This window comes from Marmota monax, unplaced genomic scaffold (genome assembly GCF_021218885.2).
Source record: "Marmota monax isolate L192 unplaced genomic scaffold, Marmota_monax_Labrador192_F-V1.1 WCK01_AAM20220418_F8-fsc00017, whole genome shotgun sequence".
Classification (NCBI taxonomy): Eukaryota; Metazoa; Chordata; class Mammalia; order Rodentia; family Sciuridae; genus Marmota; species Marmota monax.
The window spans coordinates 17,976,634-18,003,649 of NW_026695241.1; the positions used below are offsets into that span (position 1 = coordinate 17,976,634).

A 27,016-nucleotide genomic window follows, 5' to 3' on the forward strand; every position below is an offset into this window, starting at 1 on the left:
CTTATGGCAAAGCAGGGCTGTATGGTAACAGAAAAAGCACTAAGCTGAGTGACCACAAGACCTAACTTCTTTTCCAGCTCTGCCACTGACAAGCTATGTGGTGCTGAGTGAATCCATTTCTCTCTGGACTCATCTTCATCTGTGAAGTGGGGGTATGATAATGTGTAACCCTGTAGAGTTCTGTACTCCTGTATTTGGAGTGGGAGAAGTGGTAGGAGGAAAAGACACCATGCGTCTACAGAGGCACAGAGCATGCTTTATGGTGACATGGTTCTCCGATGGAGGAAGTTTGCCCCTCAGGAAACATTGGGCAATGTCTGAAGACATTTTTCATTGCCATACTTGGTGGTGCTACTGGCATCTAATGCATAGGACAGCCCCCAACAACAAGGAATTATTTTGCCCCAAATGTAAGTAATGCCATTGTTGAGAAACCCTGCTTTAAGGGGGACAGCCTCCGTCTTTTGCTCCTCCCTTTTGTAATCTTTGCAATTCCAGGTAACTTCATATTTAGTTCCTTTTCTGATGATCCTTGCTGTTGAAGAAATAAGAATCTAATTTGCTAGATTGTGCTAAAGTTATTGGTTCATCTTCAGATAAACGTTGGGAACTTTATTACCTAGTGTATCATTAGAATTGAAAAGCAGAACTATTAGGAGTATATATACACATTATCTATCTAATCTGTATTTTAATTTGTTAGAGGGATTTGACCTTATTCTTATGGTAGCTAGATAGACAGTCTATGTAAGGCAGTTGTCTTCATGTCTGGTGGTAGAACTTAAAATTCACAGGGCAGACAGTTGGGAAGGGAAGATGGAGATAAAGTGATGGAGAGCAGGGACAAGCTAGAACCATGAGAATAGACTAGGACCCATCTCTCTTCTCACTGCCTCCAACCTTGGAGTGGGTATCCTGAACAAGAAGCTGGTGGCCTTTGTCATAGAGCTGAAAAACACCTCGCCCAGGAATAAGCAGCTGAAGGAGGATCCAGAAAAAGGTTTAGTAGTTTTAGGTCCATCTGCTGCCATATACCAAGGTAGCCAGCAGATAAGCAACAATGTGTGTGGACTACGGAATGGCCTGCCTTTCAGCCTTACAAGCTGAAATACAAACTAGTTGCGGGTTTCATTTCCATCCTTAAGATTTTGGACAGAAGTAGCTCATGTGGTTCACTCTAACCCGAAATATGGGCAGAAATTGCTTAATGTGAATAGGGTTTCCTTTTGTGGATATGAACAATGAAGAGAATTCTGGAAAAAATAGTTAGTCCTAGCCACATTGACATTACAAAGCTACAAATGAATCCCTATTTTTGAGAATGTATAAGTAAAAACAGGCCTAGAAATTATATCTGTTCTGTTGAACATATGTGCACTATACTGCTCTGGGAGGTTTTGAGCTTCACTTTCTGTTGAAGTTAGAAACATCACTTGCAACATTAGAATGCCCCGATGTAAGGAAGTGTTTTCTTAAATTTAAAAACTATCATGTTCCTTACTTCAGGTGCCAGGGAGTTGGCTTTTAATGAGATTGGGAGTGTGACATAGCAACCTTCCTAAAAGAGAGATTAGAGAAACCTGATGCAAGAGGTCATGTATTATATGATTTTATTTAATATGAAATATCTGGAATAAATAAATCCATAGAAAGCAACTTGATGGTTCCAGGGACTGGGGTTGGGGAGAGATGGGCAGAAATTGCTTAATGTGAATAGGGTTTCCTTTTGTGGATATGAACACGTTTTGGAATTAGATAGAGGTAATTGAACAATATTCTGAATGTACCACTGAATTATTCACTTTAAAATGGCTAATTTTATGTTAATTTCACCTCAAAAGTTTTTGTTTTTAAATTTAACAAGAGTACTAAAGACTTGAGTGCTTTTAAGTCCTCATCTCAGTATCACTATTGCTATAAAATTGATCTGTGATTTCTTGAACAAAAGACAGGCTTGCAAGAGTAACTCAAGTAACGCTAAGATCTGTATAATACTCAAGTCTGGGGGGGAAAAAAACAACTAGAAATCCAGTCTCTTCTGTTAGGGAAAAAAAGAGTCCTATACTGATCTGTTTTAGTACTCCTAGAAGTAGTGAAAGGAACTTGGTTCTTCATGTTCAGGTCAGGAAAACCTGCAGGTGGGGCTGGCCCCTTTAAGACTAGGAGACTGAAGTACTCTGGTAGTTAAGGAGTCATAATGACAAACTTTCTTAAGTAATTCTACTTAGATATGTATTAGTTATCTGCCTGGACCAGAAGTACTGAGGAGCAGAGTCCATCTCAGTTGGGTTGGTGAGAGTTGTATATAGATGAATTAAACATCTACAAGTTTATTTTCTAAAATCTAGATGTCTCTGCCCTAGATAAGGGACCAGTGATATTTAGTTTGGGTTCTTTTCTACCCTATGGGGAACACAGAAAGTTTAGTTAAAGGGAGGATTTCCTTGAAATAAGGTCCTATGTGTCCTGTCCTATTTCTGAAACCTAGGGAATGGAAGGGAGAAGATCCTGCCCATGAACACCTCTGAAATCCATTGCTAATATATATTCACTTGCTGAAAACAAATGCCTGTAGCCTATGTGAAGCAATATTACTTTGGGTTTCTGTTCAAATTTTTCATGAATGTAGGATTCATGGGCGGCTAGTGATAAAGAATCCTCAGGGGGATCCATACTTAACAATATGAACTCCAGGTTCAGTATTGGAGAGAGAGGTGCTGTAGCCTATCATGAGAACTTTACCCTAGGTACACATACCATAAGACAAGCTCTCCTGCATAGATCTGTTTTTCCATGGTAGGAAGCCATCTTGATTGGTATCTGTCACTGCAGGAGATGGTGGCTTGAAAATGGACATGCTAGAGAACCTTGAATCCCTACAGTTTGATAGTGAGATTCCAGAGGAAGATCGTTTCTGGCTGTATTTGCAGGGTCGTTCTCGGGGACTGATGATTGAGGCCTGTGCCCATGCAACTTTCTTCTGCAAAGTATTCTATAATTTGAGGTAAGCTAGGTCTCCAAGTTCAGGAAGATAGATAAGATCTCACTGCTAAGAATCCATAAGTGACTTAACCTTTTTTATATTGGAGAATAAATTTGGTAGAAGGATTGTTTTCTTACCTTTTCCAACCTGCACTCAATCGTTCCGGGTCTGAAAGGCCCAGAAAAATTCATACCAGGGTCTCCTGGCATAATAAGACATGGATTAGTGCAATTTTCCTTTCAGTTGGTGAATTAATGATCATTCATTTATACAGCAAGACCACCAGTTTATTTTCCACAGCTGCTAATGACTAGCCTTTACTTGTCTATTGGCTGCAAATAGAATCAGTTCTTTCTTTGGAAGCTGACCTATTAGTGGACTACTTCATTTGAATTGATCATATTTATAAATAGAGCAGGAAGCTTCCGCTCAGTGAATTTGCTGATTGGCTAACAAGGATACTGATAAAGTTGGTTATACCCAAGATAACTGTTGAGAAACCAGTATATGGACTTTCCAGGAGGCATTTTAGATTTGGCTAGACATTAAGAGAAAGTGTTCTCTTTCACCAGAAGAGAAGCTTTCCGTAGAATATGGCTTATGATGCTTATATGGAAACACTAAGGCTTTAAGACTCTAGGTTTTACAAAAGTACAGAACAAATATAAAATAGTGAATAAAAATAAAAGTAATACTCTATGTATTCAGAGGGTAGACTTTGTTACTCTTGGGTCAAAAAAAAAAAAGGCATCCAGGACCAATACTAAGTCAGTCTCTGAAAAGTTTAGACTCAAATCCTTCATCCTCAATTTCTCAGGCCTGTTTTGCTTTTATAAGTCATTTATTTTAATAAATCATAACATTTTTATAAAAATGTTACCTGATTTCACAGGTATATGCAAAACTGAAATAGCTAAGTAGAAAGAGTACATATATGGAAGGACAGGGGTTCACTCATCTTAACAATAGTGAAAATTGACAGCTGTCTGCAGGTGATGTCGGGGAGACGGAGGAATAAGAAGCCCAAGACCTCATAATTCCACAGAGACACTTAACAAAAATAAATGTCTAAAAAGGCTTTATGAGAACTTTTGAAACCAGTTAATAAGTTGGTGGACTCCAGGAAAATGTAAAGCAAATAACAGCTACATGGTAGGAGTAAAGAAAAATGGTTGCACTTGACTTGAGATAGCCTTTCTCAAACCACTGCAACTTGGTATGATCAGGAGAAAACACCCAATTTAGAGATTTTACCTTAGAAAAGTGAAATGTATATTCAACATTCTAGCTTTTCAGGGTTGCCTGAAAGATTGCCTGATGGGGGTCAACATGCTTTGAATGAGAACCAAGAAGAGCTCAGTGGCTTCTTGTAGAATAGAGAATGTGCAGTATCCTGGTGAGACATAAGAGAGAGAGAGAGAACGAGCGAGCGCAAGCTCCTGCAAAAGAAACAGACTGACTTCTCTAGTTGGGCAATTACAAAAACAAGCCCAGAGGGGCTGGAGCTGGGGCTCAGTGGTAGAGCACTTACTTGCCTAGCATGTGTGAGGCCCTGGGTTTGATCCTCAGCACCACATAAAGATACTGTGTCTATCTACAACTAAAAAAAAAAAAAAAAAACAAAAAAAAAAAACCCAGAGAAAACATTACCCAGAAAAACTTTAAGAAGGCCTCAGGATCTCCTGTTGGACAATTGGTATAGTTCTCCCCCAGTATGTAACCAGTCTATAAAGATTGAGAGAGGTGGATGTTTTTTACATTCTCAAATCCCAGCAAAAAATAACAAGATATATGAAGAAACAAGAAAACATGGCCCAATCAATGGAACAAACAATCTCTGGAAACCAACCCTAAAGAAGCAGATCTACAAATTACCTAACAATTCAAAATAGCAATCTTTTTTAAAAAAATAAAAAAGCACAAGGACTTATAGAACTCAGGTGAACAACTAAATGAAATCAGAAAAAGAGCACTTGAACAAATGAGAATATCACCAAAAAGAAAGTATTAAAATCTTGAGCTGAAGAACAGAATGCTGAAATGAGACAATTCACCAGAGATGTTCAACATTAGACTTAACCAAACAGAAGGATTGGTGAACTCAAAGATGGGACAATTAAAATTATGAAATCAGAAGGAAGAAAGAAGCAGAGAGGAGGAGAAGGGAGGAGAAGAGAGATGAAGATAGAGGACACCATTTAGCAGGTCAGTAGATGCATGACGGGAATTTCAAAAGGAGATGAGAACCTATTTGAAGAAATACAGGCCCTAAACTTCCAAAATTTGAAGAAAGTCTAAATTCAAGAAGCTCAAAGAACTCTAACTTGAATCTAAAGAACCCATACAAACACACCATATTCAAACTATCAAAGAACATTGAACACAGAAAAAAGACAATTCACATACAAGGGAGCTTCCAAAAGACTATTTCTCAACAAAAACATTACAGGCCAGAAAGAGTGATTTGATATATTCAAAGTGTGTAAGAAAAAATAGCCAACTGAAAATACCTTATCTAGTCTAACTCCTTCAAACATTGAGGAGAAAAAAAATACCTTCCCAGATAAAAGATCAGGGAGTTCATCACTGATGGATAAGCCTTACAAGAAATGGTAAAGAGAGTCCTTAATGTTAAAATGAAAAGATGCTAGATAGCAACATGAAAGTATACAAAAATGATCTCTCTGGTAAAGTTAAATATATATGCAAATACATAGCCTTCAATACTGTAATAGGTGTTATATAAATAATTCCTAATTCTGATATAGAATTGTGAAAGCGTGAAAGCATGAAACAACTGATTATGTTTATAGATACAAAATATAAAAAGGTGTAATTTGTGACAACAATAACAAAAAATGGGTGAGGGGAAGAGTAAAGAAATAGAGTTTTTATATGTGATTAAAGTAAAACCATATCAGTTTAAAATAAGTTATTATACCTAGGATTCTTATGTCTTTCTCTGTGGTAACCATAAAGAAAATCCCCATGGAAGATAAACAAAAGAAAATGATAAGGGAATTAAAACATATCATTACAAAAATGAAACACAAAGGAAAGCAGCAAGAGAAAAAGAGGAACAAGATAGCTACAAGATAAAGCAGAAAGCAATTCACAAAATGGCAAAAGTAAGTCCTTCCCTATCAGCAATTACTTTATATATAAATGGAGTAAACTCTCCAATCAAAAGACACAGAGTTGCTGAATGGAGAGACAACAACACACAGTCTGAAATTAAAAAGATAGAAATAGATATTCCATACCAATGGTAACCAAAAGAAAATAGGCCATATTTGTATCAGCAATACTTTGTCAAAAACTGGCATGAGGGACAAAGAATGACTTATTTATTATGATAAAAAAAACAAATTCACCAGGAAGATATAACAAATGTAAATATATATGCCCTTAGTATCAAAGCATCCAAGTATATGAGGTAAATATTGTCAAAATTGAAGGTACTCAATAATAGTAGGAGGGGCTGGGGATATAGCTCAGTTGGTAGAGTGCTTTCCTTGCATGTACAAGGCCCTGGTTTGGATACCAAGCACCCAAAACAGAACAAACAAATAATAGTAGGAGATTTCAACTCTCCATTTTCAATAAAAGCTATAACAACCAGATAGGAGACCAAATAAGGATACAAAGGGGTGGAATCCAGCTGGAATCTAACAAACAAATGCATAGCGCTCTACTTGACAGCAGGAAACAATATATTCTGAAGTACACATGGAACATTCTCCAGGATAGATCACCATTAGGCCACAAAATAAGTCTAAACACATCTAATATTAAAATCATATCAGGAATCTTTTACCACAATGAAATTGTTACGGTTTACAGGTGTCCCCAAAAGCTCATGTGTGAGACAATGGAAGAATTTTCACAGGTGAATTGATTAGATTATGAAAGTTGTACCCTAATCAATGGATTGATCAACTGATACAGATTAACTGGGTGGTAACTGTAGGCAGGTAGGATGTGCTGGTTGCTGGGCATGTGCCTTTGAGGTTTTTATTTTGTTCCTGGTGAGTGCTCTCTTTGCCTTCTTGCTGTCAAATCCTAAGCCATTCCTCTGCCACGCCCCTCTGCCGTGATATTCTACTTCACCTTGAGTCTAGAGCAATGGAGTAAGCCATTTAAGGACTGAAACCTCTGAAATGGTAAACCCTAAATTATAATTGTTCTTTTCAATCAATAGATCTTTTGGTCACGGTGATGAAAAAGCTGACTAAAACAAATAATCTAGAGTAGCCAAAGGAAAATAGGAAAATTTACAAAAATGTGGAAATGAACATACTCATTAATGGCTCAAAAAAGAAAAGGGAAGTGCTAGGGATGTAGCTCAGTTGGTAGGGTACTTGCCTCACATGCACAAAGTCCTGGGTTCAATCCCCAGCACCACACACAGATACACAAAAAGGGAAATTAGAAAATATCTTGAAAAATGAAAATGGAAACATGACATCAAAACTAATGGGACACGGCATAACAGCATAAGCAATACTAAGGGAAGTTTATAGGTCTAAATGCCTACATTAAAAAAGAAGAGAGGGGGCTGGGGTTGTGGCTCAGTGGTAGAGCTCTTGTCTGGTACATATGAGGCACTGGGTTAAATCCTAAGCACCACATAAAAATAAATAAATGTCCAACTACAACTAAAAAAAAAAAAAGAAAAGAGATCTCAAATCAAAAACCTCACATAACACCTTGTCTTAGTTCATTTTTTTCTGCTATAACAATACCACAGAGTTTATAAATTATAAAGAAAATACATTTATTTCTCACAGTCCACCTGGTGAGAGACTACGAGAGAGAGAGAGAGAGAGACTAAGAGAGAGAGAGAGAGACAGAAAGAGAGAGACTGGAAGCAAGAGAGCATGTACATAAGAGGGCTGTTTTATAACAAAGCCACTCCTGCTCCAGGTACAGTGGCACATGCCTGTAATCCCAGCAACTCAGGAGACCAAAGCAGGAGGATTGTGAGCCAGCCTCTACAACTTAGCAAGAGCCTGTCTCAAAAATAAAAAATTTAAAGGGCTGTAGCTCAGTGGAAGAGTGTTTCTGGGTTCAATCCCAGTGCCATAAAACAAAACCACTCCTATAATAACTAGCCTACTACCATGGTAATGGCATTTATCAATTCATGAGGGTGGAGCCCTCATAACCCAATCAATTTCCAAAGGTTCCATCTCTCAAAACTGTCACAGTGACAATTAAGTTTCAGCATAAGTTTTAGAAGAGACAAACCCCCAGGATCATTTTGATCAGCAGAGAAAGCAGCTGAGAAAGTAAGCAACCCTTTGATGATAAAAACACTCAACAAACTAGGAAAGGAGGGAAATCACCTCAACTCAATAAAGGCCAGACATGGAAAGCTCAAGCTAACATCACACTCAATGGTGGTACGGGTAGAGTGAGAGGAATTAGGGAAGAAAGAAAAATTAGACATCCAAATTGGAAAGGAAGAAGTAAAATGATCTCTGCTTATAATGAGTGATTTTATATGTAGAAAACCCAAAGACTGGGTGAGAGGGGAAGGGAGGGGGTGTCGAGGTAGAAAAGATGGTGGAATGAGTTGGACATCATTACCCTAAGTACATGTATGAAGACACGAATGGTGTGACTCTACTTTGTATACAACCAGAGACATGGAAAATTGTGTTCTATATGTGTAATATGAAATGTAATGCATTCTACTGTCATATATAACAAATTTGAATTAAAAAACCCCAAATTCTTCCCCCAAAACTGTTAAAACTAGTAAACATTTAGCAAAGTTGCAGGATATGAAACCAGCACTCAAAAATTAGTAGCATTTCTTTAATCTAACAAACAATAATCTGAAAATGAGAAAACAATCTCAGCTGGGGGTATGGCTCAGTGGTACATGCATACACAGACTCTGGGTTCAAGGGCTCATGAGAGAGAGAGAGAGAGAGAGAGAGAGAGAGAGAGAGAGAGAGAGAGAGAGAACACAAACACATTTGCAGTAGCATCAAATAATTTAAAAAAAAAAAAACTTAACACAAAGGGGTAAAAGGCCTGCACACTGAAAACAACAAAACATGCTGAAAGAAATTAAGAAGACTTAAGTAAATGGAAAGACACCCTATGCTTATAGATTGGAAGACTTACAGTATTAAATTGTTCATGCTGTACACACCTGTAAACTCAATGACTCTCAAGAGGTTGAAGCAAGAGGCTCTCAAGTTCAAGGCACCCTGGGCAATTTTGCAAGATCCTCAGCAACTTAGTAAGACATTTTTTGGTAAAAATAGAATAAAAGCATGCAATAATTTATATGGAATCTCAAAAGAATAGCCAAAACCATCTTGAGAAAGTTAAAAAATAAAAAAGCTGGAGGCCTCATACTTCTTGATTTCAAAACACATTACCGAGCTATAGTGATCAAAACAGCTTGGTACTTGCATAAAGTTGGCCAATAGACTGATGGAACAAAATACCCCAGAAATAAACCACATAATACAGTCAAGTGATCCTATACCAAATTTACACAACAGGGATAGTCTCTTCAACCAATAGTTTTTGGGAAATTGGTTATCCACCTATTAACGAATGAAGTCAAACACATTACTTGTGTATATTTCACTATATATATATTTCATACATATGTTCACACACACATGAAATGGACAACAGGTATATAAAAAGATGCTCATATCACCAATCATCAGGAAAATGCAAATCAAATTCACAATGAACTATCCTATTAGAATGTCTGTTAGAATGGCTGTAATTAGAAAATGAAACAAGTGAGTTTTGGTGAGGATGTGGAGAAATTGGAACTCTTGTGCACTGTTGGTAAGAATGTAAAATGGTGTAGTTACTACAGAGGAGAATATGGAAGGTCCTCAAAATTTTAAAAACAGAATTGCCATATGATCCAAAAATCCATTTCTGGGTATATATCCAAGAAAATTAGAAACAGAATCTCAGCATGATATTTGCACATTCGTTCATTGCAGGATCATTCCTGGTAGTCGAGATGTGGAAGCAATCTAAGTGTCCACTGGTGATGAAGAGATAAAGAAATTGTGTTATATAACACAGCAGAATATTATTCAGCCCTAAAAAAAAATCTTATGCTACAACATGGATGAAACTTGAAGACATTATGCTAAGTGAAATAAGCCAGTTGCAAAAAGATAACTACTGCATGATTACACTTCAGTGAGGCATCTAAAGCAGAAACAGAAACAGAAAGTAGAATGCCAAAAGTTGGGGGCAGGGGAGTTGTTATTCAATGGATATGTAGTTTTAGGTTTTCGTTTTTGTTTTTTTGCTACCAGGGATTGAACTCAGGGGTCCTTGGCTACTGAGCCACATGCCCAGCCCCTTTTTGTATTTTATTTAGAGACAGGAGCTCACTGAGTTGCTAAGTGTCTTGCTAAATTGCTGAGGCTGGCTTTGAACTTATGATCCTCCTGTCTCTTTCTAGAGATTTGTTGCACAATAGTGTGCTTATTGTTAATAGTACTATACACTTAAAAATAGCTAAAATGTTTAATTGCTTGTTATTTGTTCTTTATCATGATTAAAAAAATTTGACAGCTGTCAGCCTTGAAAACAAAAAGGAGTAAGTCCACATGCGTCACACACTATGGTATAAGGTACAAGATTGGCTGTTCACAGTGATGGCCCAAAGTCAATGAAATGATTAAATATTCAGACTTGTGTTTAAGATGGCAGGAAAACACATAATGTATGTAACCAAAAGATGTTCATTTTAAAAGGTTTTAATCTAGTTTTGGTCCCTTGGAAAGGGGGTGTGATAACATTTCTAAAAAATTTATTCAGATGGAACATTTAATTTGTTAGTAGAGCTGGGTAAATGGCACACGATTGAAATGCTTTCTCTCTGAAGTACCTAAGGTGCCACTAGGCTTCTGAGAAAATGAAAGCAATGAACATTAGACGTTGACAGGAAGAGCTATAGTGTGTACATATATTTATGTATGTTTGTCTGTTCATTCTCCAGAGAATTATTACAAAAGAATCAAAATTCCAGCTCTCTCTCAACTAAATCAGGTGACGTGGACATAGATGACAACAGGAACCTAAAGGTTGGCATCATTGGAGGTGGCCGTCTCGGGAAGCAACTGGCTCGTACACTGCTACAACTTGTCCCCATCCCTGCTGCAAGTCTGCGGATCTCCACTCGGAGGCCAGAGGTCCTGGGTGAGCAATGTGTGTTAGACAGTGGAGTTTAGATGTGCTGGTTAGATGATTTCAAAGCCATTTTGAGAGTCCCTTTAAACGGGGAATTCTTGTGCACAGCACCAGAGTGCTTAGATTGCTAGCTCCAAAAGCTAGAAAGATGGCTTTTAAACATGTGGTTTAAAACAACCTTTCTCTCCACTGAACTGTTTTATATCAGCCTCTCCTGCCTATGTCCTTGGTGGTGAATTATCTTCTGGATTCAGGGAAGCTTTCCATACAAAGTTCAAATCTTCTAACTCAACTAGGTAAATTCTGGTGGGCGTTAAACAGTTTCAAATATTTGCAGTTGGCCTGGTAGTTTTTTAAAATAACATTTATTGGATTTCAAAAAATGTTTAATAATAATTCCATTTACTAACCTGTGTGATAGAAATAAGAGCAAGGAGGAACTATGAATATAGCTTAGTGGTAGACTGTTTACCTACCATGTGCAAGACCTTGGGTTCAATCCCCAGTACTGTAAGAAAAAGAAATAAGAACAATGATTACTTCTGGTAAGAAAGACTGAGAAAGGTCCTGGAGGAATTTCTGGGGAGATGGAAATATTTTACATCTTGAGAAAAGTATGAATTATATGAATGTATGCATTTTTTACAACTGTTCAAAACATATACTTCAGATCTGTGTGGCACTGTATCTAAATCATCTTTCAATAATAAAACCTGAAAAATAAAACAATATAAATAATATATATTATAAAATATCAGAAGGAAGAAAATAATAACTACCTGTAATAATCTTATCAGGGTTATCAGTTTTCTTGCCCCTGCCCTTTTCTTTTTGTTCTGTTGAGGATTGAACCCAGGCCTTTGTACATGCAGGTCAAGCACTCGACCAACTGAGCTATATTTCCAGCCCAGCTTTCTTTCCTTTTGATTTCTCTAATTATCTCAGTTATTGTTTTAGTCAGTTCTATTGCTGTGATCAAAAAAGATATGACAAGAATAGTGTCAAAGAGAAAAGGTCTATTTTATTGCAGTTTCAGAGATCTCAATCCATAGATGGCCAACTCCATTGCTCTGGGCGGAAGGTAAGGCTGAACATTATGGCAGAAGGACAGAGGAAAGCATCTCAGGATTAGGCAAACAAGAAGCAGAAAGAGGGCTCCACTCAATAGGGACAAAATACAAACCCCAAAGGCACACCCTCAGTGACCTACCTCCTCCATCTACACCCTACCTGCCTATAACTACCACCCAGTTAATCCATACTAGTGAATTAATCCACTGATTATGTTATAGCTCTCATTATCTAATCCTTTCACCTGTGAAAATTCTTGCATTGTCTCACACACGAGCTTTTGCAGGACACGTCAGATCTAAACCATAACGTCGATACTGTGCCTACCTGTTTGTATTATGCCTTTTAAATTTAATATATCATAAGCATGTTTCTGTATCACTTCACAATAATGATTTAAAACCCTTCCACTGTCCCACAGACAGTCTTTGAGAGCACTCCCTGTGTCTTCTGGGCAGGTATGCTTACTGCCTCTGGGGTCTGGACATTTAGATGCAAAGGTGTGTGTCTGGGCAGTGGCTAGGAGTGCCAGATCCTCCATGCCCATTCTACCTTTCTCTATTTTTGTCTCAGGATTTAAAATTTATTTATCTCAGTAAATAGATTAATGTAAATATGAGTTTAAGATTGTATAGCATTCCAAAGTATGGGATATACTGTAATTTACATAACTGTGCCATAAATATTTAGTTGAACTTTCTTGTACATAATTTTTGAAAGTTATGTTTTATTTTGAAATAAAAATATTAGAAAGAAGAAAATAATAAGTACCTGTAATCTTCTTCTCAGGGTTGTCAGTTATTACTAGATCAACATGAGGGTATAATGTTATTAAGATGTTATTTGCATACAATAAACTACATACATAGCATATAATTTAATGTTTATTTTTGTTGTTGTTTTAAAGAGAGAGAGAGAGAATTTTAATATTTATTCTTCCAGTTGTTCGGCGGACACAACATCTTTGTTTGTATGTGGTGCTGAGGATGGAACCCAGGCTGCACGCATGCCAGGCGAGCGCGCTACCGCTTGAGGCACATCCCCAGCCCATAATTTAATGTTTTGACACGTGTACATATGTTAGTTTTCTGTCACTGTGACCAAAATACTCAACAAGACCAACTTAGAAGTAGAAAAGTTTATTTTGAGTTCATGGTTTCAGAGGTTCAGTTCATGGTCTTCTGGCTCATTACTCTGGGCCCAAGGTGAGACCAAGACATCATGGTGGTAGGGTGTAGCAGAGGAAAGCTGCTCACTTCATGGCAGCTGGGAAGGAGAGGGTAGGGGCAGGCAGGGGAAGCAAGTGAGGCACCAAGGAAATATAAATCCTCCAGGCACACCCCACCTGCATACAGTTTACACCCAGTTAGTCCATTCAAATTATTAATCCATCAAATGGATTAGTCCACAGATTGGGTCATAGAACTTGTGATCTAATCATTTCACCTCTGATCATTCCTGCATTAACACAGGAGTGTTTGGGGGACACCTCATATCCAAACTATAGTAGTATACCTGTGAAGCCATCAACACACTCAAGATAATGAGCATACCCTCAAAAGTTGCCTCTTGCCCTTCATGAATCTCTATATCCCTGCAGCTCCCCACCCAAGAATTTAATGACAACGATTTCTGTCTCTACAGATTGATTAGTTTGTATTCTCTAGAATTTTTTTTTTTTTGTATTAATGGGGTCATACAGTTTGCATTTATTTCGGTCTGGTTTCTTTTACTCTACATAATTATTTTGAGATATGTCTTTCATGTATCAATATCCTTTTACTTCTGAGTATCATTTCATTGTATTAATATTGCATAGTTTATTCACCTGTTAATATAGATTATTTAGTTTTTGGCTATCACATATAAAGCCACTATGAACATTTTTTGGGGGGTGCTGGGGATTGAACCCAGGGCCTTGTTAATGCAAGGTAAGCACTCTACCAACTGAGCTATAGCCCCAGCTGCCGCTATGAACATTTTTTTTTTTTAAAGAGAGAGGGAGAGGGAGGGAGGGGGAGAGAGAGAGAGAGATAGAGAGAGAGAGAGAGAGAGAGAGAGAGAGAGAATTTTTAATATTTATTTTTTTAGTTATCGGCGGACACAACATCTTTGTTTGTATGTGGTGCTGAGGATTGAACCTGGGCCGCACACATGCCAGGCAAGCCCGCTACCGCTTGAGCCACATCTCCAGCCCCACTATGAACATTTTTAATGTAAGTGTTCATGTGCACTGCTTTCTTTTTTCTTTCTTTTTGTGGAGCTGGGGATTGAATTCAGGGCCTCATGCATGCTAGGCAAACTTTATATTCCCATTCCTTACTTTCATTTTTCTTTGGTAAATACTTGAGGGTGAAATGGCTGAGTCATGTGGTAAGTATATGTTTATTTGTTAAGGAATTTCTAATACATTTTTTTTTCAAATTAACCTCAAAAAATCTTGTTCAGGTGTAAATTTTTATCAGCATTGTATGAAAATTGTTTTATTATGCCACTGTCAATGCTGGGAATCATTTTTAACATTGCCATTCTAATTGCCTTTTCAATTTTTCCTGTTTTTAATTGATCTCTAGAGGAATTTACATTTTTTTGTAAGTTTATTGCTATTTCATCTTTTTTCAGTATTGGCCCATTTTTTAAGTTAGAGTGCCTATGTTTTTCTTACTGATTTGTAAATGTTCTTTCTATAGAAAGGAAACTTTTTTAAAAAGTCTTATTACTCAAGGTGTATTTCTTTCTTTCTGTTTTTTTCAGTACTGGGTATTGAACCTAGGAGTGCTCTACACCTGAACTACATCCCCAGCCCATTTTTTATTTTTTATTTTGAGATAGGGTCTCATTAAGTGGTAGAAGTTGACCTCGAACTTGCAACAACCATCCTGCCTCTGCCTCCTGAGTCCCTGGGATTACAGGTGTGCTCGATTGTGCCAGATTAAGGCATATTTCCTAGCCCCAGTGGTAGAATGAGTAAATATGATATTTCAATATAGTACATATATTCTTTGGGAAGCAATATGTTTTTAGTAATAAAATTAGTTTAAAAATTCCTCTATGTGGGCTGGGGATGTGGCTCAAGCGGTAACGTGCTTGCCTGTCATGCACGGGGTGCTGGGTTCGATCCTCAGCACCACATAAAATAAAATAAAGATGTTGTGTCCACTGAAAACTGAAAAATAAATACTAAAAAAAATTCTCTCTCTCTATCTCTCTTAAAAAAATTCCTCTGTGTGTTGTGTAAAGAAGCAAAGATTCAAAATGATCAGCATCAACTTCTATGCAAGAGTAAGGAATTAGAACAACTCATGGAAGAATGATGCATGCACCTGCTTTCTAAACTTTCTCTTTGTCCTATCTGTTTTCCAGGATCATGAGTATCTGGATAATCTCAGCATCATTTCTGTCATGTATTCTTGGTTGTTAAAATAAGAAGTCACCTCTCCAGTGTCTCTCATATTTTCTTTTTAAAAAGTTTTGTCAGTGTATTATAATTATGCATACTGGTTGGATTCTTGTTAAATATTCATACATATATACAGGCACAATATAATTTGGTCAATCTCATTCCCCACATATCCTTTTTTTCAATGACACTTAAAATATGTGCCAGATGTGAGTGTATGCTTTAAATTCTCACTTTTGAAAAATTTGTATTGCATTAAATGCAATCAAATGATTAACTACCAGTGAGTGTTTTTATGCACTCCATGAATTAAATACAATCAAATGATTAACTACCAGTGAGTGTTTTTATGCACTCCATGAATTATCACATTTCTCTGTATTGATAAATATCCTATTAAGTTGTGTATACTTACATTATGAACTCTTTAAATCTTTCCAAACTCTTCCCAGTGTTTGCTCTATACTTTTCTACTCTCCTAGTCTTACCCACCCAAGACACTGAGCTGTATAACTTTGGGCAAGTCACATGGCATACTGAAGTCTGAGTTTCCTCTTCTATAATATAGGAATACAACTCGGCTCTGCCTCAGAAGATCCTTATGAGGATTACCTTAAATAATGTACATAAAGTAAATTCTCTGGCCCATTGTAAATCTTCAGTAAACTGAAGCTGAGAGATTTTTTTTCTTTCTTAAAACTTTTTGAAGAATTCTAGCATTTGGTGTAAAAGTAAGATAAAAATTAATTGTATTAGCATCTCAAATGTTGCTGCAGTAGCACTGGCTGCTTTAGCAACGGGCTTAGGGCTTGCTGCGTAGCTCGAAGAAGATAGATAGGAGTATCTTCTGATATGTGTGGCAGCAAGTCTTGGGTTGATTTACTGAGATAAAATAGTGATCATCCTCTCCCCATAACTGATGCTCAGGTCAAACTCCTTGTACTGTGCTCTTTTTCTGTCTTCCTTTATCCTTCTCAGCCGAGTTCCAGAAGCTGGGGGTCCAGTGCTTTTACCATAATTCTGGTCTGGTGGGTTGGGCCAACGTGATATTCCTCTGCTGCTTGCCATCTCAGCTGCCTCATATCTGCATACAAATTCAAACCAGTCTTGAAAAGGCCTGCATTGTGTTCAGCTTTGTAGCAGCCATCCCAATACCCAGGTATCTTGTTAGGACAAGAACAGAATTGGCAGAACTGCTGTTTTCTTATCTCTTACTACTGCTTCCCTCTTGGAGTTGGTCATTCCCAGTAATAAAGATAAGGCAGCTTGATCTGCTGAAAGACCCAGCCAGCCTTTCTAATTGTGTCTTCCCCAGTTTCCCACAAAGAGTGCTTGTGGGTGAGATATTTGTTTGCTGTGTGAATGTTGAGAATTTGTAGGAGCACATTATCTCCCACTACTTGAAGCTGAATGATATTCCTCTGTGCATCAATGAGAAGAGAAACTAACAGTCAACAACATGAGAGGTTACTATAAATATGTATCAAATATTATTTTTCTACTCCTAGTATCTAGCCTCATGCCTGGCACATGAAAACATTCAATTAGTGTTTGTTAGATGGATGGATGAACAATCCAACTAATTAGTGCCCTCATTGCAGACCTAGACCTGCATTTGCCTCTGAGCAGTGCTATGTAGGAAAGCCTGTTTGCTGGTGTTGGGTGTGAATGCAATAGATTATATATTATTTATCCCAGTCTTTGGCATAAATGGCATTGCATTCCCAGTTTTGGTGCCTTCCAGGTTGAAACTATTATTGAACCACACCAACATCTTGCGACCTCAGTATCATTGTGTTGAGGATTTTGAGAAGATCTGGGGAGCCAATAAGGAAATCACAGCTGCTCTCCAAGATCCTGTGATTCTTCGGGCTACCTGCCCCTACAGTCCTGATGGTAACGATTCACTATATTTATGGTGTTCTTTTGAAATTGCCTTTCCCTCACCTGTTCTGATCTCATTAAATCCCTGAATGGCGTGATTGTTGTGGAGAGCACAACTTAAATATATTCTCAGTCCTTTAGGTTTGGAATTAGATCAGTGTTTGATGATAAAAAGCAGCCATAATTAGGGAATATTGAGAAGGCTGGTTATCTGTACTCTTAAAGATGAAGTGGAAATAGCCAGAGGAAATAAACAAGAGAATGCAATATCTGGAACTAAAATGGCTTTCCCATATTCTAATCTTAAATTTTCTCCAGTACCTTCCATTATTGGCAAGGACCATTCTGGATAAACTTTTGCCTCATTTGCAATGTCTACATTAGTCATCTGTCCTCCTTTGTATGGTCAACACATGATGTTATAAAGGGAAAATTGAGCTGTTACCTATTGGAGGGAAGAGTGTTTGCTCATCTCCAGGTCCTTATTACCAACCTGTGGCTTATAATCAGTGTCTCGGGTTTCTCCTAGGATCCCTGTAACTCATTTTTGGTGTGCTGATTGGTATTTACTTTCTCATTGATGTGTAGGGGGAATAATCCTCAATATCAAATGGCTGGAGGGATTAATCTATGCAGCCCTAAACATGTGCACAGAAAGCAATGTGGATTGCCGACAAGCACTGCAGCTTTTGAATCAACTATTTCTTTCTGTTCACTTCAAAGACTGTATGAAACATGAAGAATCCTGCCCAGAATTTCAGCTACCACATGTCATCAGCAAATCCTATGTCAAGAACTTGCTTCATAGAAGGTAAGATGTCAGCCAGCCAACCATTCTAGTTCTCCCATATTCTTGGCTTAGTAGATGCTCTTTTATCCTTTCATGTTCTTTTTAAAAATTGATAAAATAATACATTCTTGTAAAAAATTTGATTGGTAGCAAAGTAAAAGACTCCTTTGCCCCAATACCATTTCATAAATTTTACCTCTGTTTTTATTTTTGTCTTGTTACCTACCTATGTATTTACAAACACATTTATATTGCCATTATAATAGTGCATGCATATTCATTCCTGTGTATGGTGTCAGATACATGGGAACTACATATACTGCTTTTTCATGCCATTCCATGTTAGCACAACCATATCTGCTTCATTTATGAGCAGTTGCATAGGCATCCATTAGAAACATTTATTAAATTTGATCATTCCTATATCCACTTGATATTGATATAGTTATTTCCTTATGCCTCAACTTTTGTACAAAGGGCTGCTTTGAACATTCTTGTACTTATTTTTCACACTTGACCCAGAATTTCTGTTGGAAAAGTATGTGGATAAGTATCTGGGTTAGATATCATATGTTTCCTGTTTGACAGATATTCCCAAATTGCTTATAAAAACATTTCCACCAACAACACAAGTGTGCTATTTCTCTATAGCTTGACAACTCTAAAATCAATCTTTTTAATCTTTGATATCACATAGTAAAAATTGTTGCTCTTATGATAAGTGACTTCCCTGTCATGAAATTCACTGTACAATTTTAACTCCTTTTCCTCTTTGACTATTAAGCATGTCATCCTTCTTGAAGCAATATCTTTTGTTTTTCAGGGTTCCCCACTGTTTTAGTCTACCTGTTGTAGCTGTGACCAAAAGACCTGACAAGAACAATGTAGAGGAGGAAAAGTTTATTTGGGGTTCATGGTTTCAGAGGTCTTAGTCTATTAATGGCCAACTCCATTGCTCTGGATTGAAGTGAGGCAGAACATCACTGCAGGAGGGCATGGAGGAAGGATGGAGCTCAAGATATGGCAATCAGGTAGCAGAGAGAGAGCTCCGCTCACCAGGGACAAAAAATAAACCTCAAAGGCACACTTCCAATGACCTACCTCCTCCATCCACAGCCTACCTGCCTATAATTATCACTCAGTTAATCCATATCAGTGGATTGATCAGGTTATAGCTCTCATAATCTAATTATTTCATCTTTGAAAATTCTTGCATTGACACACATGAGCTTTGGGGGAACACCTCATATCTAAACCATAATACTCACATTCTCTTCATTTTCTTCTTATCTCTCTGATCTCTCCTTTTGTTGACTTCCTCTCTCCCATCCTGAAATCTGGGAGTTTTTAGGGCTATCCTAGGCCCTATTTTCTTTTCGTTCTACATTTGTTCCTGGGTGATCTCTTCGGGAACTTAGGTTGCCATCTTTGTTCTGATAGCTCATAACTCTGTGTCAATGCTGTTTGGTAAGTGCATACTCTCGCTCTCTGTTGCAACGCAACATGTCCAAAGACGCATCTGCTCTTATACCCTGCTCATTTAGGGTTTCTTATCTAATTACATAGTGCTTCATCAGGTTGTTCAAACTAGAGCCCTGGAAGTAATCCTTGATTCTTCCCTCTTTCTTTTGGATTTCAGTGAATCACTGATGGGCGGTTTATTCTCTAGGGTGTGATATGCTTTCAGATTGAGGATTTTTCTTCTCTATTGTCTTGGGTTAATCTCTATTTTTATAATCTCTATTATCCTGGGAATTTCTTTCATCTCTTTGTTATTTTGTTTCTTGAACACCACTTGACTTCTGTGATAGTTGATTTATTATATTAGTAAAACATACCTTGTTGTATCTTCCTAAAGAAAAGGGTACACCAAAAGTAACTTTTAGAGATATTTTATATCTTAAAATGTTTTTTATTCTCGCCTAATGTTTCACTGAGAACATAGCCAAATACAGAATTCTAGGTTGAAAATAATTTTCCTGCAGAATTTTGAGGCATTGCTCCATTGTCTTTGAGCTTCCAGAATTGCTGTTGAGAGTTACAATACCACTCTAATTCTTGATCCTTTGTCTGAAATCTGTTTCTTTCTGATTTGGAAGCTGATAAGCTCTTTTTACCTCAGTATCTTGAGATTTTATTATGTGCCACAATGTGAGTATTATGGTTTGGATGTGAGATGTCCCCTGAAAAAGCTCATGGATGTTCAGAGGTAAAATGATTAGATTATGAGGCCCATAACCTAATCAGTTGATGGATTATTCCTTTGAATGGATTCCTGGGTGGTAACGGTAGGCAGGTGGGGTGTGGATGGGAAAAGCAGGTCACTATGGGCATGCCCTTGGGGGATTATATTTTGTCCCTGGTTCCTCCTTGACTCTCTCTGTTTCCCATATGCCATAAGCTGAGCAGCTTCCCTCTACTACACCCTTCTGCCATGATGACTTTCTTGGGCCCAAATAAATGGAGTTGGCCAACCATGGACTGAGATCTCTGAAACCCTGAGCCCCAAATAAACATTTCTTTCTCTAAATTGATCATTTCAGGTATTTTGGTCACAGTAACAAAAAGCTGACTCACACAGTGGGTCTATTTTAATTCATTGTTGAACACTTGGTGGACCTTTCTTCCCTTTAACTTAAAAAATTGTAAATACATACATAGAATACCTATCCATAAAGCCGTAAATATAGTTTAATGATTTATTGTAAAACAAATACTCATGTCTCTGCCACCCACAAAAACAAAGAAAAGACAACCACCACCAACAGCATATTCATTGGGATTTTGCAAACTAAATTCTTCTGTTTTCTCTAATTATGTCTCATAATTTTGTCCCCTCTCCTGTTTCTCTATTTTCCCTTTGTGGCATTTTTATTAGTCAAATGTTGGACTTCTTGGATGGATCCTCTGACTTTCATCTTTCCTATCTTTGATATATTTTTTTCTCTGCTTTCTAAGAGATTTCCTCAATTATCTTGTTTTTTTCCTGTCTTTTTTTTTTTGGGGGGGGGAGTGGAGGTAGCCGGGATTGAACTCAGGGGCACTCAACCTTGGAGCTACATCCCTAGCCCTATTTTGTAGAGACAGGGTCTCACTGAGTGCTAAACATCTTGCCATGGCTGAGGGTGGCTTTGAACTCCTGATCCTCCTGTCTCAGCTTCCTGAGCTGCTGGGATTACAGGCATGTGCCACTGCCCAGCCTTTATGTTGTATTTTAATAGCAGAATATTTTCATGTTTGCTATCTTATTTTACATTTAAAAGTTGTTTTACTCTCTAAATATTCCTATTTTATGTAGCATCCTGCTGTCATTTCATTTTGCAATATGCCCTTTGAGAATATCAACTATTATTGTTTTTCTCTTCTCTGAGTAGACTGTTTCTTTTAAGTTGTTTTCTAATCAATTGTTTTGGTCTCTATCATTTTAGAAACTTTCTTCAAATAAATGGGGAATCTTGATAGTTTGTTCATATTCAAGATCCTGGATACTAAAAAGTGGATTGGGGGTGTGGTGTATAACTCAGTAGTAGAGTACTTGCCTAGTATTCATGAGGCCCCAGATTCCATCTCTAGCGCACTCGCGCGCACACACACACACACACACACACAATTGTTTAAAAACTTTGATCATCACAATGATCTTTAGTATAGACCGATTCGGTCAGTTGTTTCCTTGGGAAACCCTGAATATTGGTATCTTTAGACTTTTCTCTTGGTGAGTCAGACTTCTTCCACTCTCCTACCTAGAAGAGATATACTTGGCGATCAGTTTTTTGGAATCCAGGTTAGAGAAATTTGTGTGTGTGTGTGTGTGTTTGGGGGGGGGGGCGTGTTTTATTCACTGTATATATATATTTTTTTTTACTTCATTATTTTCTCTTTTTTCAACATGATATCTCTTCCCTCAACACTAAACAATGCATATTTATTTACTTCCTGCCCAAAGACTTTCTGTTTGACCCTCTCTAGAGAAAAAAAAAAAAAAAAAACTGTCAGGAATGGGGAGGGGTGAATCCTGATGGTGCAGCATAGAAATAACTAGGCATGTTCTTTTTTTTAAGATTTTTAACCAGTATCCTGCTTTTAGTCCCCTCTTACCCCTACTTCTAGATGTACTTGGTCCCACTTCCTAAGTCTTTTGGGGGCTCTTGATGTAAATGGACAGTGGCTTTTGCTACTGCTGACACAGGAGTCAGCATTCCCATGTAGGTTCATAGTTATTTCTTCTTCATTCTCTTTCCAACTTATGAATTTTTGCTCTTGTGTTTTCTCTCAGCCTCATTTTATGTTCTTTGCCTACTTTTGTTTTGACTGTTTTACTTGCTTTGTAGGAGATTTTAGTAGGAATAGTAACTCCCTATTCTGTGTACTGGAAATATTTTTCCTGGTCATTGTTTTTTTTTTTTTTTTTGTATCTTTTGCTATTCAAAATATTCTAATTTTTGTAATAAAATTTGTCAAATCACTTTATTGTTTCATAGTTTCAAGTTATAAAGATCCTTCTTATCCTAAGATAACTCTTAATTTTCTTTAAGTACTTGATTTTTTAAAATATTTAAATCTTCAACTTGAGATTTTTATTCTTTTATTCACTTTGGAAAGCCAATTGTCCTAAAACCCTTATCAATTTGAAATATCACTTTTATTTTCTAAATTGTGATATATTTATGGGCATATTTGTACACTCTCCAGAACTGTGGTCTTGTTTTCCTATATCCATACCACAATTAGTCACTGCAGTGTGCCATGTGTAGATGTATTATCTACCTGGTAGAGCAAGTTCCCTTCATTAATATTTTTCTAAATAATCTTAACTGTTTTACACATTTATTCTTTTATGTGGACTTTAAAAAAAACAACAAAACTAATATGTTTGTGGCAAAAAGCATATAAACTGTAAACTAAAAGTGATATTGTCCCATACCTCAAATCCCATTTTTTCAATGATAACTGCTATTAATATTAGCTGTGACTAATTAACTGGGAAATGAATCAGTGATGTTTAATGTTGTCATTGAGACATGATCTCTGAGTAAGTTGTTCAGTCCTTGAACTTGTGGTCCTCCTGCCTTAGCCTCTCCAGTAATTGAAATTACAGGTCTGCTCCACCACACCTGACTAAGCTGTTCATTTTTAATTCAAATACTTTTAATAATTAGTTCCTCATTTCTTTTAGTTTATTTTGTGGTTCTCTTTCTTAATTTCTTAAATATGTATGGCTCATTTAATTTCATTTCAGATTATTATAATAGAAATAGGAAGAACTAAGAAAATTTTCATCTAATCTCTTCATCTATGTGCTGTTTGCCTTTGAAATAATGACTGTGTTTTGGGCACAAAGTTCCTGTGTTAGTCAAATCTGTTACTCTTTGCTCCCCAAATTACTGGCATCTGTTGGTTGCCTGGAAGTTTATTTGGAAATGCAGAACCTGGCACCCCAGGCCTATGGACTCACAGTCTGCATTTTTACTAGATCCCAGGTGATACTTATGCACATTAAAACTGGAGAAATAATGTGCTATATTCTTTGTCAGATGTTCTGTTACAGAGGCATGGCATATTAATATTTCCATTGCAATTGTAGTTTTTAAAATTCACTTCACATTTGTAATCATCTTTGCTTATAAATTTTGAAGTCATGCTATATGATAAATAAGTTTACAAATTTTAATATATCCTTGGTGAATTATACTTTTTAATTGTATATCTCCTCTTTTTTTTGAGACATTTTATTTTTTTAATATTTTTATTTTTTGATGGATCTTTATTTGTATGTGGTACTGAGAATTGAACCCAGTGCCTCATGCATGCTAGGCAAGCATGCTACCACCAAGTCAAAACCCCAGCCCCAAGACATTTAAAAATTTTTTTATTTTATTGCTGAGGGTGGCTTTAAACTTGTGATTTTCCTGCCTCAGTCTCCTGAGCCACTGGGATTATGGGCGCACGCTGCAGTGCCAGGCTTGTGTTTGTTTTCTTGACAGTATATTTCAGAGCAGAAATTTTAAATTTTAATTAGATCCAGTTTATCAATTCTTTCTTGCATGGATCATACCTTTCATGTTACAATTTAAGTCATGCCAAACCCATTTGAATTTTTCTTGTTTTCTTTTAGGAATTTTGTAGTTCTGTATTTTGCACTTAAATCTATCATGTATTTTTTTAAAAAAAACATTTTTGTAGTTGTAGATGGACATCATGCCTTTATTTTTGTTTATTTTTTTATATGGTGCTAAGGATCGAACCCAGTGTCTCACATGTGCTAGGCAAGTACTCTGTCACTGAGCTACAGCCTCAGTCCCATATCTATCATGTATTTTGAATTCATTTTTGTAAAAGGTATAAGTTCTATGTCTAGATTTTCTTTTTCTGTATGTCTCATTGTTCTAGCATCATTTATTGAAAACCATATTTTCTCTATTGTATTGCTTTTGGAGTTTTGTTAAAGAATAGCTAACTATATTGTATATTTATGTGGATCTATTTCTAGGTTCTCTATTCTGTCTCATTGATCATGTCTATTTAACTATTTTGATTATGTTGTTTTATAATATGTCTTCAGTCAGGTGGTATGGATTCTCTGACTTGTTGTTTTCCGTTGATACTGAGTTAGCTATTGTGAGTCTGACCTTTCATATAAACCTTAAAATTAATTTGCCAATACACATAAAACAACTTGCTAGGATTTTGAATGGGACTGTACTGAATCTATAAATCAAGTTAGGGAGTCTGTAGTATGTGATTATAATGACAGAAAATGGATCAAGATTCTGCTGTCTAGGAAAGAGATTGACTTATATGTTACTCTTATGAACAACCTTGCACTAGACATTTAAACTAATCTAAGGACAATTTTAAATACTGTGCCATTTCACAGGTAGTATGAGTACTTTATAATAAAATAATCCTGATTCTTCCCTCCAGTTCCTTGTATCATTGCTGGCACTCATTTCACACACACACACACACGACTTGCTATTATTTTGAACAAATTGTTATCTGTTAGAGCAACTAAAAATAAGAAAAATGAAGGGTTTCATTTTACCTTCACTATTCCTTCTTCAATGCTCTTCCTTTGTTTACATAGATCTAAGTATAATTTTCCTTCTTTGAACATTCCTTGCAAGACAACTCTACTGGCAACAAATTCCTTCAATTCTTGTTTATTGAAGTCTTTATTTCTTTAACTTTGGAAGGACCCAGACTTCTAGATTGGTGTTTTTTTTTCTGTCAACACTAGTGATACCTACTCATTGTTCTCTTCCTTGCCACTTTCTTCACTTCTTTGTCTTCGTGTGTGGATGGTTTCTGGGGAAACGTCAGTTCAATTTTTTTCTTGTTTTCTCTAGGTAAGGCATTTTCTCCTGTGGCTTTTTTAGGAATTGTTCTTTATATTCTGTTTTTTTTTTTTAAGTTTTTAAATTTATCTTCTGTTTTTTTTTAAGTTTGAAAATATGTCTAGATTTAGTTTTGAATTTTTATTTTTTATTTTATTGGTACTATCCTGCTTGGTATTCTCAGATTGCTTCCTGGATCTCTAATTTGGTATCTGACATTTAGTTGGGGAAATTCTGTCCTTATTGTTTCAAATATTCTGTTCTTTTCTTTCTTCCCCTTCTAGTATTATCATTATGTGTATGTTCCATCTTTTGTGGCTATTCCATAGTCCTTGGATATTCTATTCTTTTTAGTCTCTGGTTTTTGTTTTGTTTTGTTTGCTTTTCAGATTGGAAGTTTCTGTTGAGAAATCCTTAAGTCTAGAAATTTTTTCCTCACAGTCATGTGCTTAATGCCAAATAAAATATACTGACATTAAATAAAAATAACCTATTTTTTCCCACCCCAGGCCTTTTCCTTGGTTTGATCTGACTGCTGTGCAACTCAGGGAAACTCCCTTTAGCCAGTATCACTCCACCAATACTGTTCTTCAAGACCACCTGACCTACCTGTACTATGATTCATTTGGCATTGCTCCAAAGAAAGAAGAAGAGCCTGTGGATCTCTTGGACTCTCCATCCCAATAAGTGACCTCAGGAATCAGGATTTTTTTTTTTTCCTTCACAGATTCCTCTACAATGGTTAGGCCCTAATTATCACAATTGCTAGGGAAGTTATGTGACTGCAATCCCTGTTTGAAAATTGTACTAGTGGCTCTTTCAAATGTAAAATAAAACAAGAGATCCTATATATCAATATGCTTGGGTATGTCTAGCTTTCAGAAGCAACCAAATCAAACTACACAACCTAACACATTTATATAAACTGCTTCCCCAGAAAAGCTTTGTTAACGCAATTATTAATTTTATAAAAGCTAAGTTCATTATTGGACAATTACATATTGCAGTTTCTTTTCCTGTAATAGTATATAGGTGGCAAACAACTTGATTTTTCCTATCACTTCAGTAGTAATGCTTCTGTAGTAGTCAGCTTTTCATTGCTACAACCAAAATACCTGACAAGAACAATTTAGAAGAGTAAAAGTTTATTTTGGCTCACAGTTTCAGAGATTCAGTCCATGGTGGCCTGGCTCCATTGCTTTGGGCCCAAGGTGAGAAAGATCATCTTGGTGGAAGGGCATAGTGGGGGAATGTCACTCCATTTATGGAAACCAGGAAGCAGAGACAAGTGGCACAGGGAAGCTGAATCCTTCTCTAGGGCATGCCCCCAGTGACCCACCTCCTCCAACCACACCCCA

At 36.8% G+C, this 27,016-nt stretch overlaps 1 protein-coding gene across 1 annotated transcript; it reads left to right on the top strand.

The window, feature by feature from the left end:
- Positions 1-26,541, top strand: Noxred1 (NADP dependent oxidoreductase domain containing 1). The gene is made up of 6 exons (XM_046441146.2): positions 1-3,004; positions 10,986-11,185; positions 16,626-16,806; positions 17,392-17,543; positions 18,120-18,342; positions 26,168-26,541. Exons 1-6 carry the CDS (start codon positions 2,850-2,852, stop codon positions 26,343-26,345), a joined length of 1,089 nt encoding a protein of 362 aa, XP_046297102.1. The 5' UTR covers positions 1-2,849; the 3' UTR covers positions 26,346-26,541.
- The last annotated feature ends 475 nt before the right edge of the window (positions 26,542-27,016 follow it).